General features: G+C 50.1%; 1 protein-coding gene across 1 annotated transcript in view; it reads right to left on the bottom strand.

Moving 5' to 3' along the window:
- Positions 1–744: 744 nt before the first annotated feature.
- Positions 745–24,550, bottom strand: part of AGPAT4 (1-acylglycerol-3-phosphate O-acyltransferase 4) — a 168,761-nt gene continuing 144,955 nt past the window's right edge. The window contains exons 5-9 of the mRNA XM_011973065.1: positions 24,125–24,278; positions 19,944–20,046; positions 17,292–17,367; positions 9,906–10,104; positions 745–7,322 (exon numbers count right to left, since the gene is read on the bottom strand). Of these exons, the coding sequence (XP_011828455.1) occupies positions 7,228–7,322; positions 9,906–10,104; positions 17,292–17,367; positions 19,944–20,046; positions 24,125–24,278 (627 nt within the window). The 3' untranslated portion in view covers positions 745–7,227. The remainder of the gene's footprint in view (positions 7,323–9,905; positions 10,105–17,291; positions 17,368–19,943; positions 20,047–24,124; positions 24,279–24,550) is intronic.

Below are 24,550 nucleotides of genomic sequence, written 5' to 3'. Positions count from 1 at the left end.
TTTTTTTTTGTTTTGGGCTGAAATCAACCTCATCATATTGCTTATGCGTGCTCTCTATACTTGACTATTCCTGTATGTATTTGAATATTGCTGTCTCCCCTCACTGTAAGTCATTCATCTCTGCTTCCCAAGTTCCTTCTGTAATAGTTTCCTAAAACTGCCTTGGCTTTCCCCGGCCTCGCTTCAGTTTGTCAATACCTTTTTAGAGAATGTCAGAACCGACGCTTACTGTAGGTGTTCCGACAGCAAGAGCACTGCATTCTGTGCCGTGGATTTATACTAATCCTAATGCAACGAAACAGACATTCCTGCCTTCATGGACTATACAGTCTGTAATCAGGGAGACAGACAGACCTTGAATAGGTAGTTAAATGTGAGACATGCCCCCACCCCCAGCCCTTTCTCTCATCCTGGTGAGAGATGATGGGGTATTGGCCTAGAGAGGGGAGTTCAGGGAAAGGCTCTGAGGAATGCAGTCATAAGGAGGGAGAAAGACAGTGAAGCCTGGGGACAGGGGCGGGGAGAGCATGGCATCATGGTAAAGCTGGAAGAGGTGGGGGGCAGGGGGGCACCCTGGTGCAAAGGGCTAGAATAACCCAGACCAGGCAAGGGAGGTAGCAGGGGTCCACTGCAGGGCCGTCCCACTTTCCCTGAAGATACTGGGTGAGGCAGTGTAGAGATGTGCATTTTTCCAAGTTAAAGTTTCAGCCAATTTTATTTCATCCAATCCAGTAAGCTGTGCTGTCTAGTGGTATCCACACATACTTTATTAGTTTTATCTTTGTTCAACCCACCAACAGAAATTTGGAAAGATTGCTACACATGACAGAGCGACAGTACCCTAGGTTGACATGACAGCCCATATTATCAGTTCTCTGTTTCACATTAAAAAGTTACCATTCATTCAATCCAAACATCCACCAAATCCACACATTCTCTCAAAGACTAGCATGGTTCTGTCCAATACCTTGCTATAATTCCAATTCATTCGTTCTCATAACTTATTTGAAAAGGCACATTTGGTCAGTCTGATGTCATTCTTAGGGCATCTTTGCTCTCTCCTAGCCACTGCTGCTTGCTTTTATGTACCTAAAAGTCATCCATTTAATGATCTGTTCCTGAACGTGGCTGCAAAGCAGTCTGTAAAAGCCACTCACTTTTCCTCCTTAAATTGCCTCCCTCCAGGTCTGTTTCCTCAAAGATCATCCCTTAGTGGTTCACAATAATCATGAACCCTGGGGACAACTGATACAGGCTGAGAGGTAAGAATTCATTGTTCACTTAGAGCAACTCGTTCCCTGAGCTGAACCATGTGTGTTCCACCCTTGCCCATGCTTAGATCTCTTTCCTTGACAGAACAAGCAAAAGAGCGGCTGCTCCGTCTCCCGTGAACATCTGTTGACTGTGGGCAGCCTGGGCCAGTCTTGCTGGTATTTGCCTCAGATGCGAGTAAGGAAGCTCCAGTTGTAGCCTTGGCTCAGCCCAAGCCATGCCATTGTTACCCGGAAGCTGGCTCTGCAGCGTTGTGACTTAGACACTTTACAAGTCTGAGCCATCCTGTACTAGTTCATCAACTTTCCTTCCTCATCATCTGCAAAGATACAGAGAGAATGGCATTCCGAAATTCCATGGATGACTCTTCTGAATTTCCTAGAATGTTTGGCAAAGATCTGGCTAAAAGTAGTACTATGGAATAGAAAAGGAAAAGTGACATTTGTATAATTTATTTTGGAAATGCAAAGGAATTATTATGCAGCAATCTTAACTTTGTGGACGTACCACTCACCTCCCTTAAAATTCAACAGAACCAGAGGTGCCAGAAATGTCAAAAATATCTAGTCATTCCAACATGTAAAACAAGACTGCCCTGTTTAAAAAACAAAAAATTAAATGTAAAAATTGTATGACTCTTACCCAGTGAAAAGCTTTACTAACACAGCCCTGGGTGCTCTTTCCAGATACTGAAAAAGGATCTAAGTAGGTGCCTAAGAACTGCTTTTTAACCCATTCACAACCTTCATATTAAACTAGGATGAGGCTGCAGGAGCTGAGGAAGCCCTGGGTGGGAACCTGGATGTCCTTTCCCAGAGAACAGCTTTGCTATTTCACTGGTAACTCTGAAACTTCAAAGTATTGACTGTGCAAAGTACTCAAGTTTATTTTGGCCTAATTACTCTTAAGGTAGGTGGTTCCTTTTTAGAAAAGGGAAGCAGAAGCGAATTGACATTCCATTACTCAGGCCTCTAGTAAGTGCCTGCTTCGTGCAGTCACTATTCACGGAGGTCCCTGCTGGGGTGCAGGGCGGGGCCATGAGCTCAGGAACCCATCCCTGTGCTCAGAGATGGGACTCCAATGAGGAGACACACTGTGTAGGTGCAATTTCTGATTTCTTAGTTTTTGACCAAAATAGCAGTAATTTCAAACAGTTGAATGCCGTGATCGATACTGTGCCAGTTGGTGACGAATGCTGTGAATGGTATTGAATGTCCTGGACCAAGAGGAACAGCAACGTGTCCTTAGTCCTCGGCCTAAGAAGTCCATCAAGTCCTTCTCTCAAGTTGTACGTCTGTTATTTTCAAAAGCCATTGTGACAGATCAAAACCCTGGAGTATTTGGTTTATGTTTAAATGTACTCGACACTCCGGAAACGCTCAACCGAAGCCCTGGATGCAGGAGGCGGGGACGCCGAGGATGTGAATTCCAGTGCTGGGATGTGCTAATGCCTAGAGAGGCGTCAGGCCCCGTGCTGGCTTAGGGGATTCCGTGATGACTGCGCCCTGGGCCTTCATTATGGACTCCGGTTTTGGAGTGCAGAGGGATTGGTGTTTGTAAAGACTGCTTGCTTACCCTTTGTCTAGCATGCACATTCAGGATGTGACTTCAGCTTCATTCATACTGGCCAAAAAAAAAAAAATTCTAAAAATTGTTTTCAGTTAAATTCCTGAAGATATTTGTAAGGAAACACCCTTCTGAGATGCAACCAATTTCTTGTCCACACAGCTACCATATCCTTATATAGATGGGGAGGAATCCAGAAAAGCGGGAATTTCAGCAGCTGGCTTGAAGCCCCTTAATGGTCCCTTGGCAGAGGCAAAGAACGAGCCCAGAGCCTGAAATTCAAGATGCTGGTCTCTTCTGAACACTCCGTGGAGCAACGCAGTGCACCTGCAGATGCAGCCCTCAGCAGCCTGGAATGCCAGCTCACGTGCCCTCACCGAGAAACGCCTTCTCGGCTGAACGGCTGCTCGCTCTCAGCAGCACCTGTCGGCATAGCTCGGCCGCTTCTGCCCCCTGCGTCGAGGTGTGACTAGGACCAGAAGAGTCAGAAAGCATGGCGGAGTCAGAAAGCATGGCAAAGCTAGCACACTGTGAGCGTGTTGCGCGTGGGCTTGCTTAGTATTTCCTTCTCTGTAAACATCACTTAGGAGCTATGTCAATTAAGGCATCGTAAGACACAGGTGTGATGGAGGCATTATGAGGGGACTACTCCACAGGACCTTGGAGAGTTGCATTTTGGGGGGGCTTTCCTTGAAGCTCTGGGGGAAGGAAGCAGTGGCCTCCTGGTCAGCTACAGACACAGGCTGGTTAGGGCCTGTCTTGCTTTCATGTTCTTTTAAACACAAATGGCAGGTCACAAATAGTCCTCTAAATATTCCTCCATACAGCCTAGGGCCCCTCAAGAGACGTGCAAACCGAAGTATTTGTTTTTATTTTCTCTTTAACCTAGTAAGTATGTGAAAAGTCTGGACCATTGCTTTAGAGAAAGCTGGATTAAGTCTCTTGTTTTGAGCAGGAGTAGGGGCCCTAGAGAATCTTCACTGGATATCTTTCGTCACACTTTGGTCAATATTTACGAATAAGTTCTAAAGCCTATGCGAAGCCCATTCTGTTTTGCTTGGGGACCAGCCAGACCACTCCTCCACTCCAGTGGGGCCTTCTTTTGTGTCTTTCACATCAACTATTACAAGTTTTGACTGGACAATTGATGATATTTAAATCACTGTCCCACATATGGATATATTAGAAAAACCCTAATGTTTTAACTTTTTTTAAATCATCAGCTACTTTTACAAGGCTTTGCATGCATTTGTTTAGGGAATACAGCAGTCAAGAACTACTCCAGTACTACTGTGTGATCATATGAAAAAAGTTGGTTTTCTCTCTGTCAAAGTCAACAGGGTGGAAGACTAACTCAGAGTGCCTTACTTCTTCCTCCCGATTAATCATGTTCACTTTATAGTGGCAGAATCAGTCCAGTCCCCCAGGCCTCAAGCTGCATCTTCCGAATGGTTGGTGTCTTTTAATAGAGTCCCCGAGGGCTGCGTTTCCTGGAAGAAGTCCATTAAATTCCCTGCCTCTATAAGCTGCAAGAGTTGCCTAGGATATGGCCCTTCATGTCTGGGGATGACCCTGCATCGCTCTCCAGATTTCACTCAAGGTTCGTATTTTTCTCTTCCACCTTGAATTACAGAACAGGCTCTCAGTAGTGCGATAAGCTTTAAGCCAGAATGAGATGGAAAGGTGGAAAAGACAGGAAGTGTAGCTGTTAGTCTGTGGAGCTCTACTTAGGGGACAAAAAGATGGCTTAAGCTCCATGGGTTTTCACCTCGTAGAAAAACTAACACCCTGGGGACCAAAGCAGTTCTCTGCTGAGGAGATGGTGACCTCCGTGTGACCTGAACATGGGTGAAGATACCAGAGGAGGAGTGATGAGCTTCTGTCCAGGAGTACCCGTGGTTGTCTGTGTCATTAAGGGTGCAGGGTGGAAGGAAACCAGGTTCCCAGGCCGCATAACAACATGGTTCTTCGTGGACAGGTCAAATGACTGATGAGAAAGAGGTCCAGATCCCTCCCCAGCACGCCACATTCTCTTTCGGCTCTAAGGCAATTCAGAACTTAGTACTTAGTTATTTCCTAAGAGAATTCTGCCTGCATTCCTCCAGCCTGGCACCCAAGGCCCTAGCAGGCAGCCTGTTTGCTTGCGTGTGTTTTGTGTGATACCAGAGCCAACTCAAGAAAACTGAATGTCTATGGGCCCCTGGATCTATGTTTTGAGAACTTAGATTACCTCTGTGTTGAGTGGAAGAATGACGATGAGAAAAATAACACATTTTTAGTACGGCAGGAAAATTTCTGAGCGTTTTTGAGAAGTAGCAACATAGAGGCAGCTTTCTTGTCTTTCACCCTTGGCTTAGTGCTTTAGGATTCTTAAAGTGTGTCTCTTTTACCCTTGACACACCCCAAGAGGTAGATATCATCACCCCCATTTTGCAGACGGGGAAATTAAGTCAGCAAGGAAAAGTGTCTCACCCAAATCCTACAGCCAATGAGCTGCAGAGTTCAGCATCATGGACCCCGAGCGACTGGCCTGATAATCCAGGCACAGGCCCACCAGGGCATGTTCACAGACACACAATGCTATGCACCATGCACACCTCCACTTCTCCAAGGGCCCCTCTTGCCTAAGGTCATGTCCTGGGCTTTTGCCCACAGATGTCTGCACACGGTGCTTCATGTCCCTGTGCGGGATGGGCAGATGTGCTGGGCGCTCCCATCAAGCCTGCCTGCAGGGCCGCAAGCTGGTTAACTCAAGCCCTGGGCTCTGCAGTCGGCTCTTCCCACAAGTCAGCCAGGATTTGTTTTCTTTTTCACTTCTGCAGATTCGAATTCATTTGTATCAACAATGCATTATTGTCCTGTAAGCAGAGGGAACGTCTCTAGAGCTGTCTCGTAACTCCTTGGCTTATCTAGTTTGGTTGTGCTTGGTAAACACTTAATGACTAAATGAGCAAATAGCCAAAAACATGACTGCGTAGAATAGGCCTTATAATGTTTGGCCAGTTTTTGTATGGAGCAGTTCATTCCTTCTCCTGTTGCCACGGCAACACAGGCAGTTTTTCTCGGCAACTTGCAGCTGCACACCAGGGGAAAGACGTATCCTGCCTAACTCATGCTCCAAATACCCACCGGTCCAAGTGCCTTTGGTGTTTTGGCCTAAGATGACTTAATAGCTAGTATTTAATTGTTCTGCAAAAATAGCACTGCTTTTCGTTTCTTCTTCTTTTGCATTTTTGGCACCCGCTGGCTGACAGCACTCTGCAAAGGCCACTGGAGATGCTCCCGGTGGAACTCTTCCATGGCGTAAAATGGGAGCGGACAGGAGCCCGGAAGGAAGGCAGAGGCCTGGGGGATTTTTGTACATGGGATGTCGGCTCCGATTTGACCCTGATCAGAGCAGGACCTGGCTCCTTTAGGGCTGCAGACAAGCGCTACATGCTGGGAAGGGGCGAGGCATTTTATAAAGTGAACCTGCCTTTTATTAGGGGTGACTTTGGCTGTCACTGCTGAGAGGAACAGTCGATGCAAGCTCATCTCACAAATCACTAGAGTGCCCAGGCTATACGTTCATGACGTTTATGTTCAATTTCAAGATCAGTTTCCTCAGGGAGTTGGGCACATCTTCAAGACTTAGGTTGGGAGACTGCACTGCAGAGACCTAGCGAGCCTCTCCCTTGCTGTGTGCCAGGGACACGCTTGGTTGGTCTCCACGCACGTGCTTGCCATCTCTGCCCTCATAAATGCTCATGGGCACCTGGACCTGTCTCCTACAAGGAGCTGTGCTGGCCGCCCACCCCTCTCAACTGCCCACACCTCCGCGGCTGCTGCCTCCTGTGGGCAGGATCTGAAACACCAAAGCCATGGGCAAGGGCAGGATGGAGGGGCAGCGGTCTATGTAAACATACACCACAGATGACCCAGACAAGCACTTTAATTTTTTTTTTTTTTTTTTTTTGGAGGCATAATTTAGTCATCTCACCTAAAGCACTTTTCACTTTATCTCTGGCAACCAAGGGTTACAGAAAACTCAGCACCAAAGGATGAAAGGGGAACTTGTCCCCTTCGGTCCCCAGCCCTGCCCTCCCCTGCAGCCTAAAATACCCTTTCCATGATCACAGAATAAAGTTCACACTCACCACACAGCCAGTCTCACACACACTCGCACAAAAAGAAAAAACCAAAGCCCACTAAAGCACATGGGGGAAAAAAGATTACAAAACATCTTCCTCCCCATCCGGCCTTCAGACCAGACTCCCTGGCTGGAGAGGCCGTGACTTCCGCCGTACCCAGCAGGGCTCACCCAGCCTTTGTCACCATGTCCCACTGAGGAGGATACGCAGAGGCCACCAGTTCCCCAAGGTTCCCTTCGGATGGTGACACCTCCCTGAGTCAGTCATTCTGTTTCTGCTTGCTGTCAGAGTTGCCGTAGGCAGAGCCCTTGTCAATTTCCGTCACACCAATCATCCATCGAACTCCCATGGAGGCTGCAGAGACAAGGAGAGCAGATTTAGGAGCAGCCCGAACAGACTACAGGCCCATCTACCCACAGAGCATGTGAGAAGGTCCGTGGCCACAAATCACAAGCACCAGCTGGGAGCTGGCGGGTCTGAGGGGACATCGTCCTCCCAGCTTTACAGTCATCCTTGAGTGTGGACATCTGTGTGACATTAAGAAAAAGCAAGGCTGCTCTGGTGGGGGTTTTCCTCCTTGGACCCTGAAGGTGAACGATTTGGCAAGCCATGCACAGCTGTTCACAGGGACTCAGAGAAATCCCTGGCTTCCTCTGCTGGCTCCCAGGTAAAGAGGATTCTCTTGTGAATGAGGGGCAGGAACTTAACAGGGCATGTTCGGCGAAGTTTTATAAAGAACAGACCAGGAGCCCGGAAGATGCAAGAGCTCAAGTACCGAGTGCCCAACGAGTTTCAGCACTGCTTTTGGTGCAAGCGTTACAGCAGTGAGAAAATCCCCGCCCTTCCCTCTGACAGCAGGATTTGCCCACACCAGAGAATGGGCAGGACCCTCATGGGAGCCCAGTTTCATATAGGAAGCTGGAAAGCAGGGCCCAATGCTCAGAAGTTGCAATTTCAACTACTCCCTCTGGAGAGGGCAGATTTGGTGAGGTCCTTGGGTGCAGGGCCCAAGACGTAATCATTTGATGTGTTCAGCACTGGGCATGGGGCTTGGAAAACAGTCCGTTTATAATAAATGTTTAAGAATGGATAGACACGTAAGTGAATGAAATCCCCTAAATCATGATGCACAGGGTTACCTAGCATTAGCATCGTGGTTGATAAACTAACTGGGACATGGATGGAAGAGCCTGGGATGGGCGAATCCAGCCCAGCCAGCAGGAGGCACGCATCTCCCATGAGTCATTTACAAACGGGAGGACTCCTGCGTGGAGTGTAACAGTAGCAGTGGGAGTGGAATTCTTGTAGAGCAGAAAAAAGTGAGTAAAACGTGAACCCTGTGGCCTTCGAAGAGGAGTAAGACACAAACACAAAGCCCTTCAGGGCAGAATGCAGTCAGGCGCAGGCTCAGGGTGATGGGGCGGGGCAGTCAGCTCCTCAGATGCTCCTGGAGACGTCCTGTGTCCACACTGCAGCCTGGGCAGTGCTCAGGCTTCTTTTTTTGGTACTCGCTACACACCTGGGTGGCCCTGTCTGCAGCCTTCATCCTGAAGGGGCCTGTCCAAGAGGACACGGGTCTGTGTGTGCCTTGCTGTTGCCTGCTATTGAAGAGAAGGGCTGAGCTTGCCCCCGCCCTACCAGGGACCCTTGGCCAGCCTCAGCAGCATGGCGGGGGATGGGGGTGCCCCCAGGCCTGCCTTAAGGAGATGAGGTGCTTTCTTCTCCATCCTCTTATTTTTTTTCCTTACAAGGTGTGGGTGTTAATATTTTAATTTTTAATATTAAAATGCATCTTAATTTTTCAAAAGACTAGTAGGGTCTGTGTGAGGCACAGGAGCCAGCTTGTTTACTGCAACCACATGCTCTAGAATTGGTTAGGTCAGTCGGAATGAATGAGATAGGTTTATGTGCTGTGACCTGTTTTGGTGGTTATGATTCATTAGGTGAAAAGGCGAGCTGAAGAAACTCCACTGATAGGAATTTACATTTGCTTGAGGCTGGAAAAAGCATGTGCACCAAATTGTCATTAACGATTATCTGGGAATTAGGCTCAATGGGAATTTTGCTGTGACACACTTTCAATTTTCTGCGCTTGCATATTGCTTGGGCCTTTTATAGTGAGCATACCGCATCTTTGTGTTTCACAGAAAATAACTGAGACCTGTCCATCTGAAAGCAGCACACGATCTCTGTGTGCTTGGACAATGTGCCATCTCTCCCGGGCTCTCCAAAGCCTCAGAGAGGATGCCAGGCTTGGGGAGATGGGGCCTTTCACAGGGAAACCCCGAAGTCTTCCTTGGCTCCAGGAAGCACGGGTCTGCTGTTCACAGGGCAGGAAGCAGGCACGACAGGCTGCCCCACCACAGAGGCAAGGAGCAGGGTGCACAGAGGCTTGGTGCCAAGAAGCAGCAGTAGCCCGAGAATCCTGGTCACCTGGGGCCAGCGCAGATGCGTGAAAAGCTCTGTCAGCAAGCGTCTCCACTGAGTGTCGTCCACCTGTAGCAAAGGAGAAGCCACAGGCGCCCCCAGAGGAAGGCAGGGAGCTGCCCCTACGTCCCCACCGGCCTCCAGCACAGGGCTTTCTTCAGAAACAGGAAGTGATGCCAGTGAGCAGAGCTGTCTGCAGGGGACGGGGAGGGAGCACTCGCAGCTGTCAGGGAGTGGAAGTGGCAGCTACATCACCACCCAAGAGGGAACGTGTGGAATCCAGCCCCAGGTGGGAGGCTGGACCATCCAGGCTGCAGAGTGGGCCCTGGGCCTGGTATTCGAGGGCCTCGTACTCATCCTGAAGTCTAATTTTTCCCTGTGATTTGCAAGCTGAGCCTGCTCTTCATCCATGGCACAACTGCCTACACAGATGGCCTCAGTCCCAGCCCTGATGCCACCTCTCCCATGGTGGTGCTGTTAGCACCCACCAGCCCCTTGCCCTCCACTCACCCACGAAGAAGACAAGGATGAAGCTGGCCAGCGTCAGGGAAGACCCGCTCCTGATCATGCTGACCAGGAACTGGAAGAAAGGGTAGAGCACCAGCGAGGCCCAAAACAGCCAGTTCACGAGGGTCCAGGGCCGCCGGGGGGGCACCATGGGCGTCTCTGGGAAGGTGCCCGTCCTGTAGTACTCCTCCTGAAAGGCATCCTGGGGGACAGGAAAGAGGACCCTCAGACGCCACACAGGGCTCAGTGGCAGGTCCCTCCCGAGGCCCTGCTTCCAAGATACATCGCAGAGATACACGGGTGCCACGGGGGCTCGGCAGAACCGGGGTCTGTGGCTCCTTCCAGAAAGCACTTTGTAGGCAGCTGCTGTCTTCTCAATGCTGCATCTGGCCGCCCCTCCCACAGGGGCACTGGGAGTGGCAGGGCTGCTGCAGCTGTCACTGAGTGCAGGGCGTGCAGCATGAGGCCTGGCGCCAGGCCAGCCTGGGCTGGAGCTGGGATCCACCCTCTGTGGGCAGGTGCCTGCATCCCTGAGCCCAGGCCCCAGTGTGTCTGATGGGGCAGCAGTGCCTTCCATGACAGGTCGGCGGGAGAATGGAGTGGCTGCTGCCCCGAAGCTGCCCACAGGGGACACTGTGGAGACCCGACCCGCAGTCAGGAGGAGCTCGCCACACAGCCCGGCCCGGCACATGCCCTGCCTTCCTGGCCTCCACAGCCAGTTCACCTCGGCTCCTGCGGGACAGCCCACCCACACCTACCACCCTGTTGGCCACTGGAGGGCTCTGAGGGCCGTGATTCAAGGCATCATGAATGACAAAAGCTTGTGGGCTGCTGGGTATGGCTCTCAGAGGTGACAGCAAACTCAGGACTGGGTATCCAGGGTGACTCTTTTAAGTGACTGTCAGACCGTGGAAAAGGTAAACAGGCTCACGTCCTTCCACTAAGCCGATTCTTAGTGGGAACCACGCACTCGTCCACGTCCACCCCCAGGGTGTGTGTCACGAGCAGCTTGCAGAGCAGCTACTCCAGAGCCCTCATGGCGCTCCTTGCAGTCCCTGGGTGAGAACAGGGGACTCTCGGCCCCACGTAAATGCACTGCAAAAGAACGTGGTGGCCCTTCCCTGGGGGTCTCATGTCACGGAGCTCCTGCTCAGGGACTGGGGCTCAGCCACAAGGAGCTGCCGGACATAAGGTAGGGACCCAGGAACCCGACAGTCAGCAGGAGTGCTCAAGCGGCTGGGAGCTGGGCTGAGCCAGGACCTGGGGGGAACAAGGGGCTGTGGCACCGGGATTCCCACTGGCCCATCTAAGGGCAGGTCCTGGCCGTGAGGGGAGACCAGGGCAGGAGCCACCTCCAGGGAGCAGAGCTGAGCCAGGCAGCCACAGGGAGTTGCCCAGGTTGTATTGTGGGCGGCTGCCTCAGCCATTGTAAAAGCTGCACATGGCTGATAGCACGCACGCCACACAAAAACAGGTGTGGGTCACGGTGAGGCCCAGTTTGTGTCCCATGAACTAGCCTAGTAACGTCCCAGTTCTCTAAGGAGTCGAATTTTCTGAAAAATGAGCTTCCATATAATTGAAACTTATACTACCTTAAATGCTGAATATTTTCCTTTAACAATCTGAGATAGAAAAGTCTAAAGTGTCTCATACTTCTCTTCTTTTCCATTCAGGGTGTACTGAATCATAGGCTTTCTTGGCCTCTCAGAGTCACTTTTCATACTAGTCCACACACTAATAAGGCCATTTTGGAAGGAGAACCCCCAACCCCTTCCCTGGGCAGTTCAGGTGCCTCTGCTCTGCCCTCGGCCCCCTGCAGCCCATTAACAAGCCTGGTCTGAAGTGTCACTTGTCACGTGACTCTGCTCTTGGACATCGGCCAAGGGAAGCCGTGGGGGCTCTCAGGGGAAGTCACATCATCAAGCAGTTGAAGAAAAATCGACGTGTGTGCCAAGCACTCCCACCCTCAAGCAGTGAGAGTGATCAGATGGTGGAGGAGACAAGGAGGTGAGCACCATGACAGTCAGGAGCAATGCCCAGAGAGGTGGCACCCGACTCTGCCAGGGTAGGAAGCAGCACTCGCCTGCCCACCAGAACAGGGTGATTTTCTTATCCCAGGTTGGGGCCACAGGGCACCTGATAACTAGAAAAGGCGGGTGATATTTTGTGCCTTGTTTTTAAAAAAAAAACAGCTTTCTTAAGGTGTCATTTACATGCCATAGAACTCACCCATTTTTAAAAATGAGCAAATGTGGCTTTTGAAATTATTTTCCTTAACAGTCTTTATAGAGCTTTTTTATAGTAATATCACAAAGGGGAACTCACCTTTTCTGTCTTGTTTCCAGAAAGACATTTCCTAGGTCAAGATTTTTTTATTTGCACCTCTTGCAAGAAGGAAAAAGCACTCCCTTTTCTAGGAGCCGCAGAACTCAGAACTTCCCATTCACTTTATTTTTTTATTTTTTAAGATAGAGTCTCACTCTGTCGCACAGGCTGGAGTGCAATGGCATGATCTCCTCTCACTGCAACCTCCACCTCCCAGGTTCAAGTGATTCTCCCGCCTCAGCCTCCTGAGCACCTGGTATTACAGGCACCTGCCATCATGCCCAGCTAATTTTTGTAGAGATGGGGTTTTACCATGTTGGCCAGGCTGGTCTTGAACTCCTGGCCTCAGGTGATCCTCCCGCCTCAGCCTCCCAAAGTGTTGGGATTATAGGTGTGAGCCACTGCGCCCAGCCCTATTCACTTTAAAGTTTTGTGTGTGGTTTAAAACACTAACTCTCACCCCCTCTCCTCACTTATGGCCCCTGACATTGCCGCAGGACTTCCCATCAACTGTCGCGAAGAGAACAGCACGGCCAGCTCCGGCCAGACTCCAGGCTCCGGCAGTAGAATGTCCATGGCCGATCTTGGTCATGGACCCATTTTGTAATAAAATTTGCCCCACAGGGAAAGGACTCATGTTTTTGTTTCTGTGTGTTACTATGTGGCACAGTATAAAGTTGGAACTGCGAAACGTAGTCACTGAACGAAGGAGAGTTGGTTTGTTTCCAGAAAGAAGCATCAACCCACAAGCTGAAGAGGACGAGATCCTACTGAGAGGCGGCGGATCCCCGAACAAACACCCCCGGCAGCCCACGACAAAGGCACTTGGGAGGAGGCGTGCGGAGGAGACGTCTACACAGCACACCCGCTCAGCTTTTCCAGGCACTCAGCTCAGCAAAGAAATTGTGTCTTAGGGCAGAATTAAGGAGAAGAAAGGAGGGAGAAAAGGAGGGGAGGAAGAACAGGAAAGAACAAAGAAGAGAAGAGAAAGTTGGGGAACAGAAAGGAAGAAGTGGCTCCTCTTAGTCAGCAAGTCTAGCAGAGAGAGGCTCTGTGAGGAGCACTCGCAAACCTTGGCCTCAGCGCGCGGAGATCACCCGAGTGCACGGCCAGGACTTGCAAAGGACTTACCATGGGGGCCAAGCCTTGAGGCTCCCTGCTGCCCTTCTAAAGAGCAGTACCCTTACAGTTTAAATGAAAAAACAATTGCCAGTCCCAAAAATGGTTCTTGTCCTTGAAGGCTAGAGCAGGACTGCACAGTGTTTTCCACGGGCCACCATGCCTGCACTCCGAGCTCTGCACCCACCCAGAGCTGCTTCCGACCTTGGCCTCCACAAGACGGCTCTGAATGTAGCTTTTTTTTTTCACTTATTTCTCTTTAGAGACAGGGTCTTACTCTGTGCAGTGGCGCAATCATAGCTCACAGTAACCTTGAACTTCTAGGCTCAAGTGATCCTCCCACTTCAGCTTCCCCAGCAGCTGGAACTACGGGTGCGGACCACGAGGCACAGCTAACTTGTAAACTATTTTTGTAGACAGGGGTTCTCATTACATTGCCCAGACTGGTCACAAACGTGGGCGACCTCTGGCCACAAGTGATCCTCCAGCCTCAGCCTCCCAAAGTGCTTACTCCCAAAGGGATTACTGGCAGGAGCCACTGTGCCCAGCCTCACCTATGTCTTAAGGTGCACCACTAATGGCCAATTTGTAGTCCCGTCTGCAAATGTCAAATTACAACCTGAAGAAGGACTTTAAGTTAGACATGAAAAGTTGGAATCTGTTCACCCCATACAATTAAGAAACCATGATAGCTATTGTGACCTCCCTGGAAACAAGGGGTTCTGAGGTTGTAGGTTCAGCCTGAGAGCAAGTTCATTTGGGAACTGCTTTTTCCACAGAAGATCACACCAGGTCATGAATGGTTTCTCAAAGCCTTCAAACAATAGGAGTCCCAAATGCTGACAAGCAAGAAATATTGTGCATTTTTCATAAAGCTAAATCAGGTCAACTCAAAGGATGGCCCTGTTTTCAGAGATGATGCCTTTCCCATATTAAAGAGTATAATTGTGTCACTGGTAGGTGGCGAGTTTCTCTTATGCTTGGAAAGACCAGAATGTTGGCACACCTCTATTGGCTGCCTGCCATCCCCTCCCATTTTGCAGAAACTTTACCTGCCCATGAAATTGAAAAGTCAGAGAACTACTGCCCTAAAATCCCAAGGTCAAAATCAACAGAATTGTCTTTTGACATACAGCACACTTCTGACTGAAAGGGTGATCATTAAAATGAAATTCTACTTTGACAAGCTTGGTGGGGCACCCAGATTTGGGGCAAGTAAAGCTTTAGATCTAGGCTCCTAGCAAAACAGGCTGATACAGAAAGGAATTGTCCCTTGACGTCTATTCACCACTCTGCTTGGAGGAACCATGCACCACTTCCGCTTACTGCTCAGCGATCTCGGAAGGGAAAAGGGCCAGCCTCCCAGGTCCGCTCACAGACACATACTGCTTAGAGAACTCGGTGTTGTCCCAGCCCTGCACGGATAAAGAAATAGCCTGGGCTCCAGCACCTGGCTTTGATCGGTGAGCTGGAAAACTGGGTAAATCACTTCATCCTGCGGACCTTAACTTCCTCATCAGTAGTGTAAGAGCTTTGGAGTAGATGATCATTTTGAGAACCCTTTCAAGTTGAACACTATAATTTAAATGTAAACATAGTTAAGAGGAAAACACCCTAAGAGACTTTAACAAGAAGGAGATGTGCCTCTTGGTTTCCATGATGACCACAGTTCTGCCTGAATACAGGAGAGGAAGGGCCCATTGAGAAAAATCTCCTTTGCCTTGATGGATTTGAGGGCCCACATTTATTGTAGATTTGTTTGTGTGGCTCTTTACAAAAGAGGCTCATTTTCTAAACCTTTTCTTAGCATACTCTTCTTTCTGCTAAAAGTAACATTTTAGGCCAGGTGCGGTGGCTCACACCTGTAATCCCAGCACTTTGGGAGGCCAAGGTGGGCGGATCACGAGGTCAGGAGATCAAGACCATCCTGGCTAACACGGTGAAACCCCGTCTCTACTAAAAATACAAAAAATGAGCCAGGCGTCGTGGCGGGCGCCTGTAGTCCCAGCTACTCGGGAGGCAGAAGAATGGCGTGAACCTGGGAGGCGAGGCTTGCAGTGAGCCAAGATCGCGTCACTGCACTCCAGCCTGGGCAACAGAGCGAGACTCCGTCTCCATAAAAAGAAGTAACATTTTATATGCTACCTCAATGATTAGACCAGAAAACAGAGCAAGAAAAATACTGCCTCATGCATGAAAACAGAAGGGGGGAATTCATACTGTTTTGTGCTTCTCTGTCAGGGCACACATTTGCATCAGCGCAGACCTCGATAACTTAGAATACTGTTGTTAAAAAGCTTCAGGCCCCAGACCACCTCCATCAAAGCCATCTGCATCAGAAGCAGTTTGCTAGAAGTACACATTTCTAGGTTCCACCTCTAACCTGCAGAGACAGAATCACTGGGGTTCGCGCCCAGGAATCTGCACAACTCATGCTCTAGTGACAAGGTAAACGAGTTCCTACACAGAATTTGTAATTTGTGTATTTGTAAGGGGAGACCAGGGAGCTATGCCCATAACCCACATAGGAAAGAGGCCCACGTGGCCAGCTCTGTGCAGTGATGGTATAAAGGCATCATCGGGGAAAAAAGGTGTCAGGATCTTGCTTCAGAGCAAACTTACAAGAGCTTCTCTACCAAATGTGATGGCAAGTCTTCTGGACTACGATTTGCCTAAAGGAGGCAAACTTAGCTTATCCATCACACTAGAGTCTGTTAAGAGTCTTGTGGACTAAAATCCTAACACATCCTCAAGAGTAGGTAGGGTTAAAGTTCTTATTCAGCTGCAGAGGACATCCTGCAAAGCTCTGGGTAATTCTCTCCTTTGAGGAACAGAGAAAAACAGAACCCATGTCAGCCAGCCTGCATGCATGGAACTAGGGGAAAAGGTCATCAGAATCCTAGAGAATATATCTGATTCTAGGGAATGACTTGTTTGGGTTTAAAACATGTGGTGAATCAGAAATAATTCTTTACTGGTTAATGAGACCTGGCCATAAAAATGCTCTTCTCACCAAGTGGAAGCTAAGCTTCGCTCCTTCGTAAGATCCGGTAGTTACGAGACTCCCCTGCTTGCATATGCTTTTGGAGGAGAGACACCAGTGAAAGCAAAGGCCTTGCTCAGAGAAAGGACAGAATAAGTAGGGGGCCGCTGGGGAACTGGAACACAGACAGGAACAGGACAGGGGGCACCATAGCAGGTTCAAACCCAGCCAAGACCAAGGTGGACCCGTGTAGGGCTTTATCCTGCTGCTTCTGGAGATGTTTTGAGATCAGACGAACAACCAAATTGTTGATCCAGAAGCAATCAAGCCCATGTCCGGTGCTACGGAGAATATCCACCCCACAAGCATGTTCTGCATTAGGACCAGCGGCAGGAAAATACGAGCAGGAGCTACTGGGGCCATTACTTCTTTCTTGGTCCACTCCACCTGTAGAATAGCTTCCTTGTGTGTGTGTGTGTGTGAACCCTCCTTAAAAAATATTTGGCGCTGGGCGCGGTGGCTCACGCCTGTAATCACAGCACTTTGGGAGGCCGAGGCGGGTGGATTACAAGGTCAGGAGATCGAGACCATCCTGGCTAACACGGTGAAACCCCGTCTCTACTAAAAATACAAAAAATCAGCCGGGCATGGTGGTGGGTGCCTGTAGTCCCAGCTACTCAGGAGGCTGAGGCAGAAGAATGGCGTGAACCTGGGAGGCGGAGCTTGCAGTGAGCCGAGATCGTGCCACCGTACTCCAGCCTGGGTGACAGAGCGAGACTCTGTCTCAAAAAAAAAAAAAAAATTTGGCTATGTTCTTTATTTCCAAGAGAGGGTCAGCTCCGGACTCATTAATAACCGGCTCTGTGAGGTCTCGCCCGCCGGAGAAAGGCCTGCTGCCACACAGCCGCACGACGCACCCACAGCTGCAACATGAACAGACCCCCGGCACCCAGTGCACTGACCTTCTCCTGGTAGAGCTTGTGCAGCCAGGCCGAGCACCTGTCATCGTCTTCGGGGATGTCTTCCAGTGGGATCCTCCTGCAAAGGCAGAGAGCAGTTAGCAGGGGGGAGGTGACGCCCACCCTGCAACGTATACTTTCTAGTAACGGTGCTGCCATTTTTTGTTTTTATCTAGGTAGCCTAAATAATGTGGAAGTGAAGAGAGTAATGCAAGTGATCGAAAGAAGGGGCGTTCCACATCCACACTGGAGAAACACAGGCCAAAATGCAATTATGACCCATGAAGGAACAACCCAGGGTCCAATTCAATAGCATAGACAGATGCTGTCAGAACAGGGGACACTTGCCTCATTCCATCTTCCCTCCCAGCTCACAAAAAGGCCCCCAAAACCTGATATTTGCCTCTTCCAAAGAGGACAACGCTGCCTCAGTTTCCACATGAGACAATCCAATATACACAGAATTGATGCATCAGAGACAAGATCCTAGTAATTTCTTCTTAGTCAAGTAACCGACTTACTGGTAATGGCAGATTATCTCCCATCAAATGATTCCTGTGGCCTCTTGGTTAGCCTTGAGGCAGGCTTTTTCTGCAAAGGTTTTGACAAGTCAGTGATGTGGATGGTGGGGAATTAAAGTTCTCCCAGATGCAAGTAGCCAGGGCATCTTCCCCAGGCTCCATGGCTCAGACAGGGATCCAGAGTCACCGTACACTAGCAATAGCTCGGAGACTTGGGTGGCTGTGGGGACTGGTGCTGGCAAGGGCTTGCTACTCAATCATTTACAAAAAGCCCATACTGAACACGGGCAGGAGTCACTCTGCCACCTTTGCCGTTCCTACTTGTTCTCAGGTTGTTGGCTCTTGTGATTTCAAGGGATGTTCATTTATACTCAATTTTGTCCATGTCAAAGTCTGCATCTGGCTTGATTTCCCAGGTCATTTCACTCCCTTCTGTGGCCTAAGAATATCTTAGTAAGAAGATTTTAGAGCTTATCTATCACACTAGAGTCTGTTAAGAGAATAAACGATGGGATTCCATCTTATAACAGATTATAGTGAGCGACTTCCTTTTCAAGGCAGTATTGTACAGAGGTAAGTTTTTCACATAATTAGAACTTACCCCATAAGCTCCTCCGGAAATATCCTTTCACCTTTTCTGTTCCTACGCACACTGTACTTCTGTGAATCCTCTACTTCTTTGCTCTTTGATCTACTCTGCTTTGGAAATGAGATCTCTCGAGTCTGCATAATATTTCTTTATTTGGATAGTGGGAATGTAGTGAGTTTTGCCCTTTTCAACAACTTGACATTATCGCCCTTGATATTTCAGTGCTTTGTACTGACGTGTGTTCAGAAAAATGCCTCCATCATTTTTAATGGGCAGCGATGACAAAAAGATGTGCGTTGAACAGCATCAATGCTAACTTTCCTCTGGGGTCAAGTGTGTCATCTGGCTTCAGTGAGTGAACGCGCCAGTATCATTTTGGTGCTGATTCTCACACATGCTTTGGAGAGTTGCAGCTACCTGAGAGGTGAAATAATCTTCTACATGTCTTGGGGTTTTCCCAAATAACTAAGCCCAGCTGGTCACTGAGTGGAGCTCCTGCCAGCCGTCAGCGAACATGGGGAATAAAACCTCACTTTACTCCTAGAAGGTCTAAAGGTCTCCTTCAGGCAAGTGGGTGATTCTCCTGCCTTCATATGCCACAGAACTGAGTCACAGGGCAGACTCTCGCCTGCACCATCAGACAAGAAGTCAGTGATGATGTCAATGCTGTCCTATTTTGATGGGAAAGCCAGAGTCATTTTTAGATCAGAAGCTACTTAACTTTGGCCGCCAGTCCACCGAAACATCTCCCAGGAAAGCTGGGACATTTGGTGTGGCCTGTGGGAAGGCAGGGCCCCTGGATTTTCATGGGGCTGTTTGTCATACGGCTTCTGTCAGGTCTTGAATCACGAGGTTATACGCCCCTGGATTAGTTCTCCATTAGTGGGCATTTCAGATTCTCTTGATTAGCATTCAGAGAAGGTGATCCACAGCACAACAAACCAGTCCGGTCCCTGACCCCTGTCACTCTGGGGTTTAATGCGTGAATTGCCTTTGTGTTTACTATCTGCTGCACCTTCCAATTCTGTTTCCCACTGAAACAGAGGTGTTCGGCCCATTCTATGAGCAGGGAAGGAGAACTAGTTTGACTAATATGTTCTAGAAGTGTCTTCAATAAAACCACTAATAGCCTGGAACATAACACATAAGTAAGACACTGCAAAAGACTTTTGCATTTGTGTCTAGACCGCCTTATATAAATACACATCTGTGTGTATTCCATATAGCAGACCCATCGCTCAAGGAAAGTGTCAATAACATATTCTCGTCACACCAACACCAAAATAATTATAAAATATGGCCTTCCGTTTGTTCAACCTGAGCTCTCTGCAATGGAAGATTACAGAGGATCCGGAAGGAGCTGGGATGGAAGGAGGTTTCAGCAGATCATTCTCAATAGTAGGATATGTCAAGTTCAATGCAAAACAGACTGCAAAGGAGTCAGTGTGACCCAGGGATCCCTGGAAGAAAGTCTCTAGGTCATTTGTGATGTGTTTACTTTGAAACGGGCACTGTCTTTTCTGGAAAGGAAACCGTTCGACTTACCTAACATACAAATCTGCATGGTATTTCTTTCCGTTTAGGACTCCCAGCAGTGTTGGATTTTCATTATTTCTGAAATTGAGTGTACAGTCATATACAGCTGAAACTATAAAAAATAAAACAAATACAAAGCAGTATATAGCGTGTGAACCCAATTTTGTTCTGTAGATACACACATTGGAAGACAATAATCAAATGGCTAACTGCTTATCTAGAAATGGTGTGGTCGGATTTTTCTTTTTCTATATGGTCCACATGTTCTACACTGAATGTGTATTATCTTTTGTAATCATAAAATCCCACTAGAACTCAGTAATAGAAAACAGGGTCATTGCTGAAGCCAGGTCACTTTTTCTATTTATTTATTTATTTTTTTGGAGACGGAGTCTCACTCTGTCACCCAGGCTGGAGTGCAGTGGTGCAATCTTGGCTCACTATAACCTCTGCCTCCTGGGTTCAAACAATTCTCCTGCCTCAGCCTCCCAAGTAGCTGGGGTTACAGGCACCACCACTACGCTCAGCTAATTTTTGTATTTTTAGTAGAGACGGGGTTTCACCATGTTGGTCAGACTGGTCTTGAACTCCTGACCTCAAGTGATCTGCCCGCCTCAGCCTCCCAAAATGCTGGGATCACAGTGAGCCACTGTGCCCAGCCCAGATTGAGCCACTGTGTCTAGCCCAGATCACTTTTAAAGCAGTACTGCAAAGTCAGGTCTAGAGGTGCCACAACAATGACTTGTAACTTTCTAATGTGCCCAGCCTATCATTTCCGTCAAGAAACACCGAAATTTAAACAAGTGTGGATGATAAGAAAAATTATTCCAAAGGAAACTAAGGAAGTGTCTCAGTTACAGCAGCATAACCATTCTGTGAGCATTATTTTCTCCTAGAAAAATAGGACAGCTACAAATTATCCTAGGATACTGATGAGAAACTCCTTAAGGAATTGGATCGTACTCAGTTGAAGCTTCTTGGATCAAGGGATGAAAGAATATAGGAAGGAACGAGTGAGGGAACAGAGAAGATAAATGCACAGTGGAAACTGGCCACTTGCTGAAGTGTAAGAGCACCAGACGGTAGGAGCAGCAGGTGGGAACCCCAGCGGCTGTCACCTTTTCCCACCGGTGGGATCTTCTCTTGGGCAGCTGGGGCTAGGTCTTGTCCTGGAGAAGGGAGCCTCTGTCACACAGCTGCTGAGATGACAGAGGCCAGGCACTTACTGCAGGGCCCAGCACATGGTTTGTGTTCAATAAACGATGAGCCAGCTACTTCACTGGGAGCTTTACATGTGTGCATTAATAACAGGAGTGGGAGAATGGCAGGAAGGAGGAAAGGCACTTGGTCTGATTGGGAATATGCGGAACCAAGATTCAAAAACAATAAATCACCATCTGTTTTCTTCTACCTGCTGCCTGACCACCGTGCGGGGTCTGCAGGTCCACTGTCTGTGCCAGCGGGCAGGGGTCCTCCTGATGGCCTGCAGGAGAGCTGGGAGCAGGGCTCGGAGTGCCCGAGACCACTCGCCCCCGCCTTAGGGCTGAAGGCGGGACTGTTCTCCTGAGCCCTCCTGAGGAGAGCTGCCTGGTCAGGGCTGCTGGGAGAGAACCTGGATGCTTATCACATTCCTCAGGCATTTTCAAGCATAAACGGGTATCTACAGGAACAGCGGATCAGGCTGTGTGGACCATGACTGTAGTGTCCTAGGGCTTCCCAGTAAGAAGGGGCCACAGAGCTCACATAGTTCAGTGGTTTTGATACCTCCTTTCCTCCGACCCGCTCACACAGGGGCCCATGAAGACAACAGAAGAGGCTGACTCTGGTTAAGCAAAGGAGGGGAGAACCCCCGGGTTCCCCAAAGAGCCGCCTAACAATCAGTGACCTGTACAACTGTCTCATTTTCCAGAGGAAAACCTCAAAAAAAGCATCTTGAAAGGAGAGCCAGCCTGATTCTAACTGCAAGGCGCATCAGAAGGAGTGACAGCAGCGACTGCCGGCCCCCACCAGCCAGGAGCAAATCCCAGCTCACCAGGTACTGGCTAAGTCACACTGCACCCGCTCCTTAACTTCTCTGAGCCCCAATGTCCTTATCTGTGAACTGGAAGCAAAAAGAAAAAGGAATCTACCTTCCTGAGTCCTGTGAAGACATCCTACATGTACGGTGCGTACAGGGCCTGGCATGTCAGATGCGCCCGAGACCGGTGGTGGCTATTATTTGGAGAGAGCCTTGTTAACTCCGTGATGAACAGTATAGAGCTGGACGGCCTTGCAAGGCAAAACTGAGGCAAAGCTCAGTCAGGGAGCCGCGCTGGTCCAACCCAGAGGGGACGGATCAGGATGGGGACACGTAGCCCTGCAAGCTGGGCAACCCCACCAGGGGCAGAAGGTGAGGTGTGTAGTGGGAGGCAGAGGGCCCCGAACAACAGCAGCCTTTGATCAAATGTTTATCATGTGCCAGGTGGGATGCTGAGCTCTTTATCCAGCTTTTCTCATTTAATCCTCTTTGCAACCCTAACAGATTTTACAGAACTCAGAGCAGACTTAGGACCAGAGAGGTAAGGTCACTTGCCCAGAGTCACACAGCTGGTCAGCAGAGGAAAGAGGATTCAGTGAGGCCTCCTGATCAGGGAGCCCCCAGGGTCTTGATGCTGCTGGACAGTGCAGAGTGCAGCAGCCTGGGAGGTGGAGCAGGGGTCGAGCAATGGGAGCATCCTTGGCCCTGGGGCCCAGGGTTGGTGTGGAGGCAGGGACTGCAGGGGGCAGCCTAATTCTGACCCTTGGGCTGAGCCCAGAGCAAAAGACACATGTAGGCAGCTGGTGCCCCTCTGTGCCACCGACCTTCTAAGAGGCTGGGCAGAGGGGAAGGAGCTTGGAGGTGACTGGCCTGGTGGAACCTCAGTTCTGCAGGCCCAAGTTTGCTGCTGAGACTCCAGAGTCTGCTTTTCTCTCTTCTCTCTGGGAGTAAGAGCCGCTGCCAGGATGTTGTGGGGATTGAAGGTGACACTGTGTGTGGCGTGCACAGCATTGTGCCAATAGAGGTCATCAAGGAACGCTGGTGACCAGGAGAAGGGGGGATGAGGAAGCAAGGGAAGAATGTGGGGGAGAAGAAACTGGTTAACAGGGCTAAGGGCAGGGCAGGCACACAGAGGGGAGAGGGGGCCAGGGGCACAGCCCGCCTGGCCTGGGTTCCTGCAGCCCCAGAAGGAAGCGGGGCTGGCGCTGGCCTGGGTACGCGGGGGTATGTTAAACAGGCAGCAGAAGCCAGCAGGGAGTGCTGCCCGGGGCCTGAAACCACCGCTTCAGCCACTGGGTCACCTGGGGACTTTTAGAGGTACCGATTCACCAACCCTGTTGCTCCAGAGGTCCTATAGGGGGTCGGTCAGGGCTGGAGAAACCAAGGGGCCCCTGATGCAGGCCTGGGGAGGAATTCGGGGCCCCCCGCCCTTTGCCTCAGAAGGAGGAGAGGAGACAAGAGGATAAGGCGGAGGAAGGCAGCAGTGTGGGGCCGGAAGCCGCATTCGGCTGGGCTCTAGCTCCCTCCAGGAAGGAACCAGCTTCACCTGAGTGCTTTGCCTGGGAAGCAGCACAGGAAGCTGCCCCCGGGCCTGCAGCCCAGGGAAAGGGCCAAGGGACTGCGGGGGTGTGGGGAGGCCGGCTGCGCAGAAGGCGACAGAGGGTGTTTCTAACTGGAGACAGAAGGGTCAAAAAGAAGACAAAAGCATGACGAGAGGCCAGAGGCAAGTTGTTGCTATTTCCTTCTTATCAATGGCCATTGAGGGTTCCAGACTCCGAGGTCAGCTGCGACAGACCACAAGGTCAGAGTTCAGCTGACGCCAATGGGTGGGCAAGAAATGACCCTAAACCCAACTGTGCTGTCTTGGGCGTGCAGGCCTGGACCCAGGTTACCCGATGGGCCATCCAGGCACCCAGCACATTTGCACAGCAGAGGGCAGTGCTGGCCCGGGCACCCCAGGAAAGGCAGGCACAGGCCCACCCCAGGTGCCAGCCAGGGGTGCAGGGGCCATTTGTCCTTGGTTCCCAGTCCCAGAGACCAGACTTGAGCAGCCACTCCGAGCTCCTAGTGTCAGCCGGGAAGTGCTGGCAGGAAGCAAGCTCTGCCCATCCGGAGCTGGGGCTTGTCTTCCTCGCTGCCGCGGGGAGGCCCAGGGCCACACACTCTTCCTTACCTACATTTCTCAAGCTCCTCACGGTGATGGCGAAGCCCTTGGTTCGCGGCAACAGGTGGTGCTTGAGGCGAGGAAGCCCCTTGGCCCGGGCCACTTGCATGCTGATCTCATGTTTCTTCTCCGTGAACCGTGTGCCCTCACAGTGGATCAGGAACTGAAGGAAGGAGGCAGGAGTCACACACAGCCCCACAGTCACACGCGGCCCCAGGGTCACACACAGTCCTGGGGTCACGCACAGCCCCAGGTCACACACAGTCCTGTGGTCACGCACAGCCCCAGGCTCACATGCGGCCCCACAGTCACACACAGCCACACGATCACACACGGCCCCAGGGTCACATACAGCCCTGAGGTCACACACAGCCCTGGGGTCACACACAGTCCTGGGGTCACACACAGCCCTACGGTCACAAACAGCCCTGGGGT

The sequence above is a fragment of the Mandrillus leucophaeus genome, unplaced genomic scaffold, assembly GCF_000951045.1.
Source record: "Mandrillus leucophaeus isolate KB7577 unplaced genomic scaffold, Mleu.le_1.0 Scaffold1338, whole genome shotgun sequence".
Classification (NCBI taxonomy): domain Eukaryota; kingdom Metazoa; phylum Chordata; class Mammalia; order Primates; family Cercopithecidae; genus Mandrillus; species Mandrillus leucophaeus.
The sequence above is the reverse complement of the archived record's forward strand: the minus strand, read 5'-3'. Positions and strand labels throughout refer to the sequence as shown.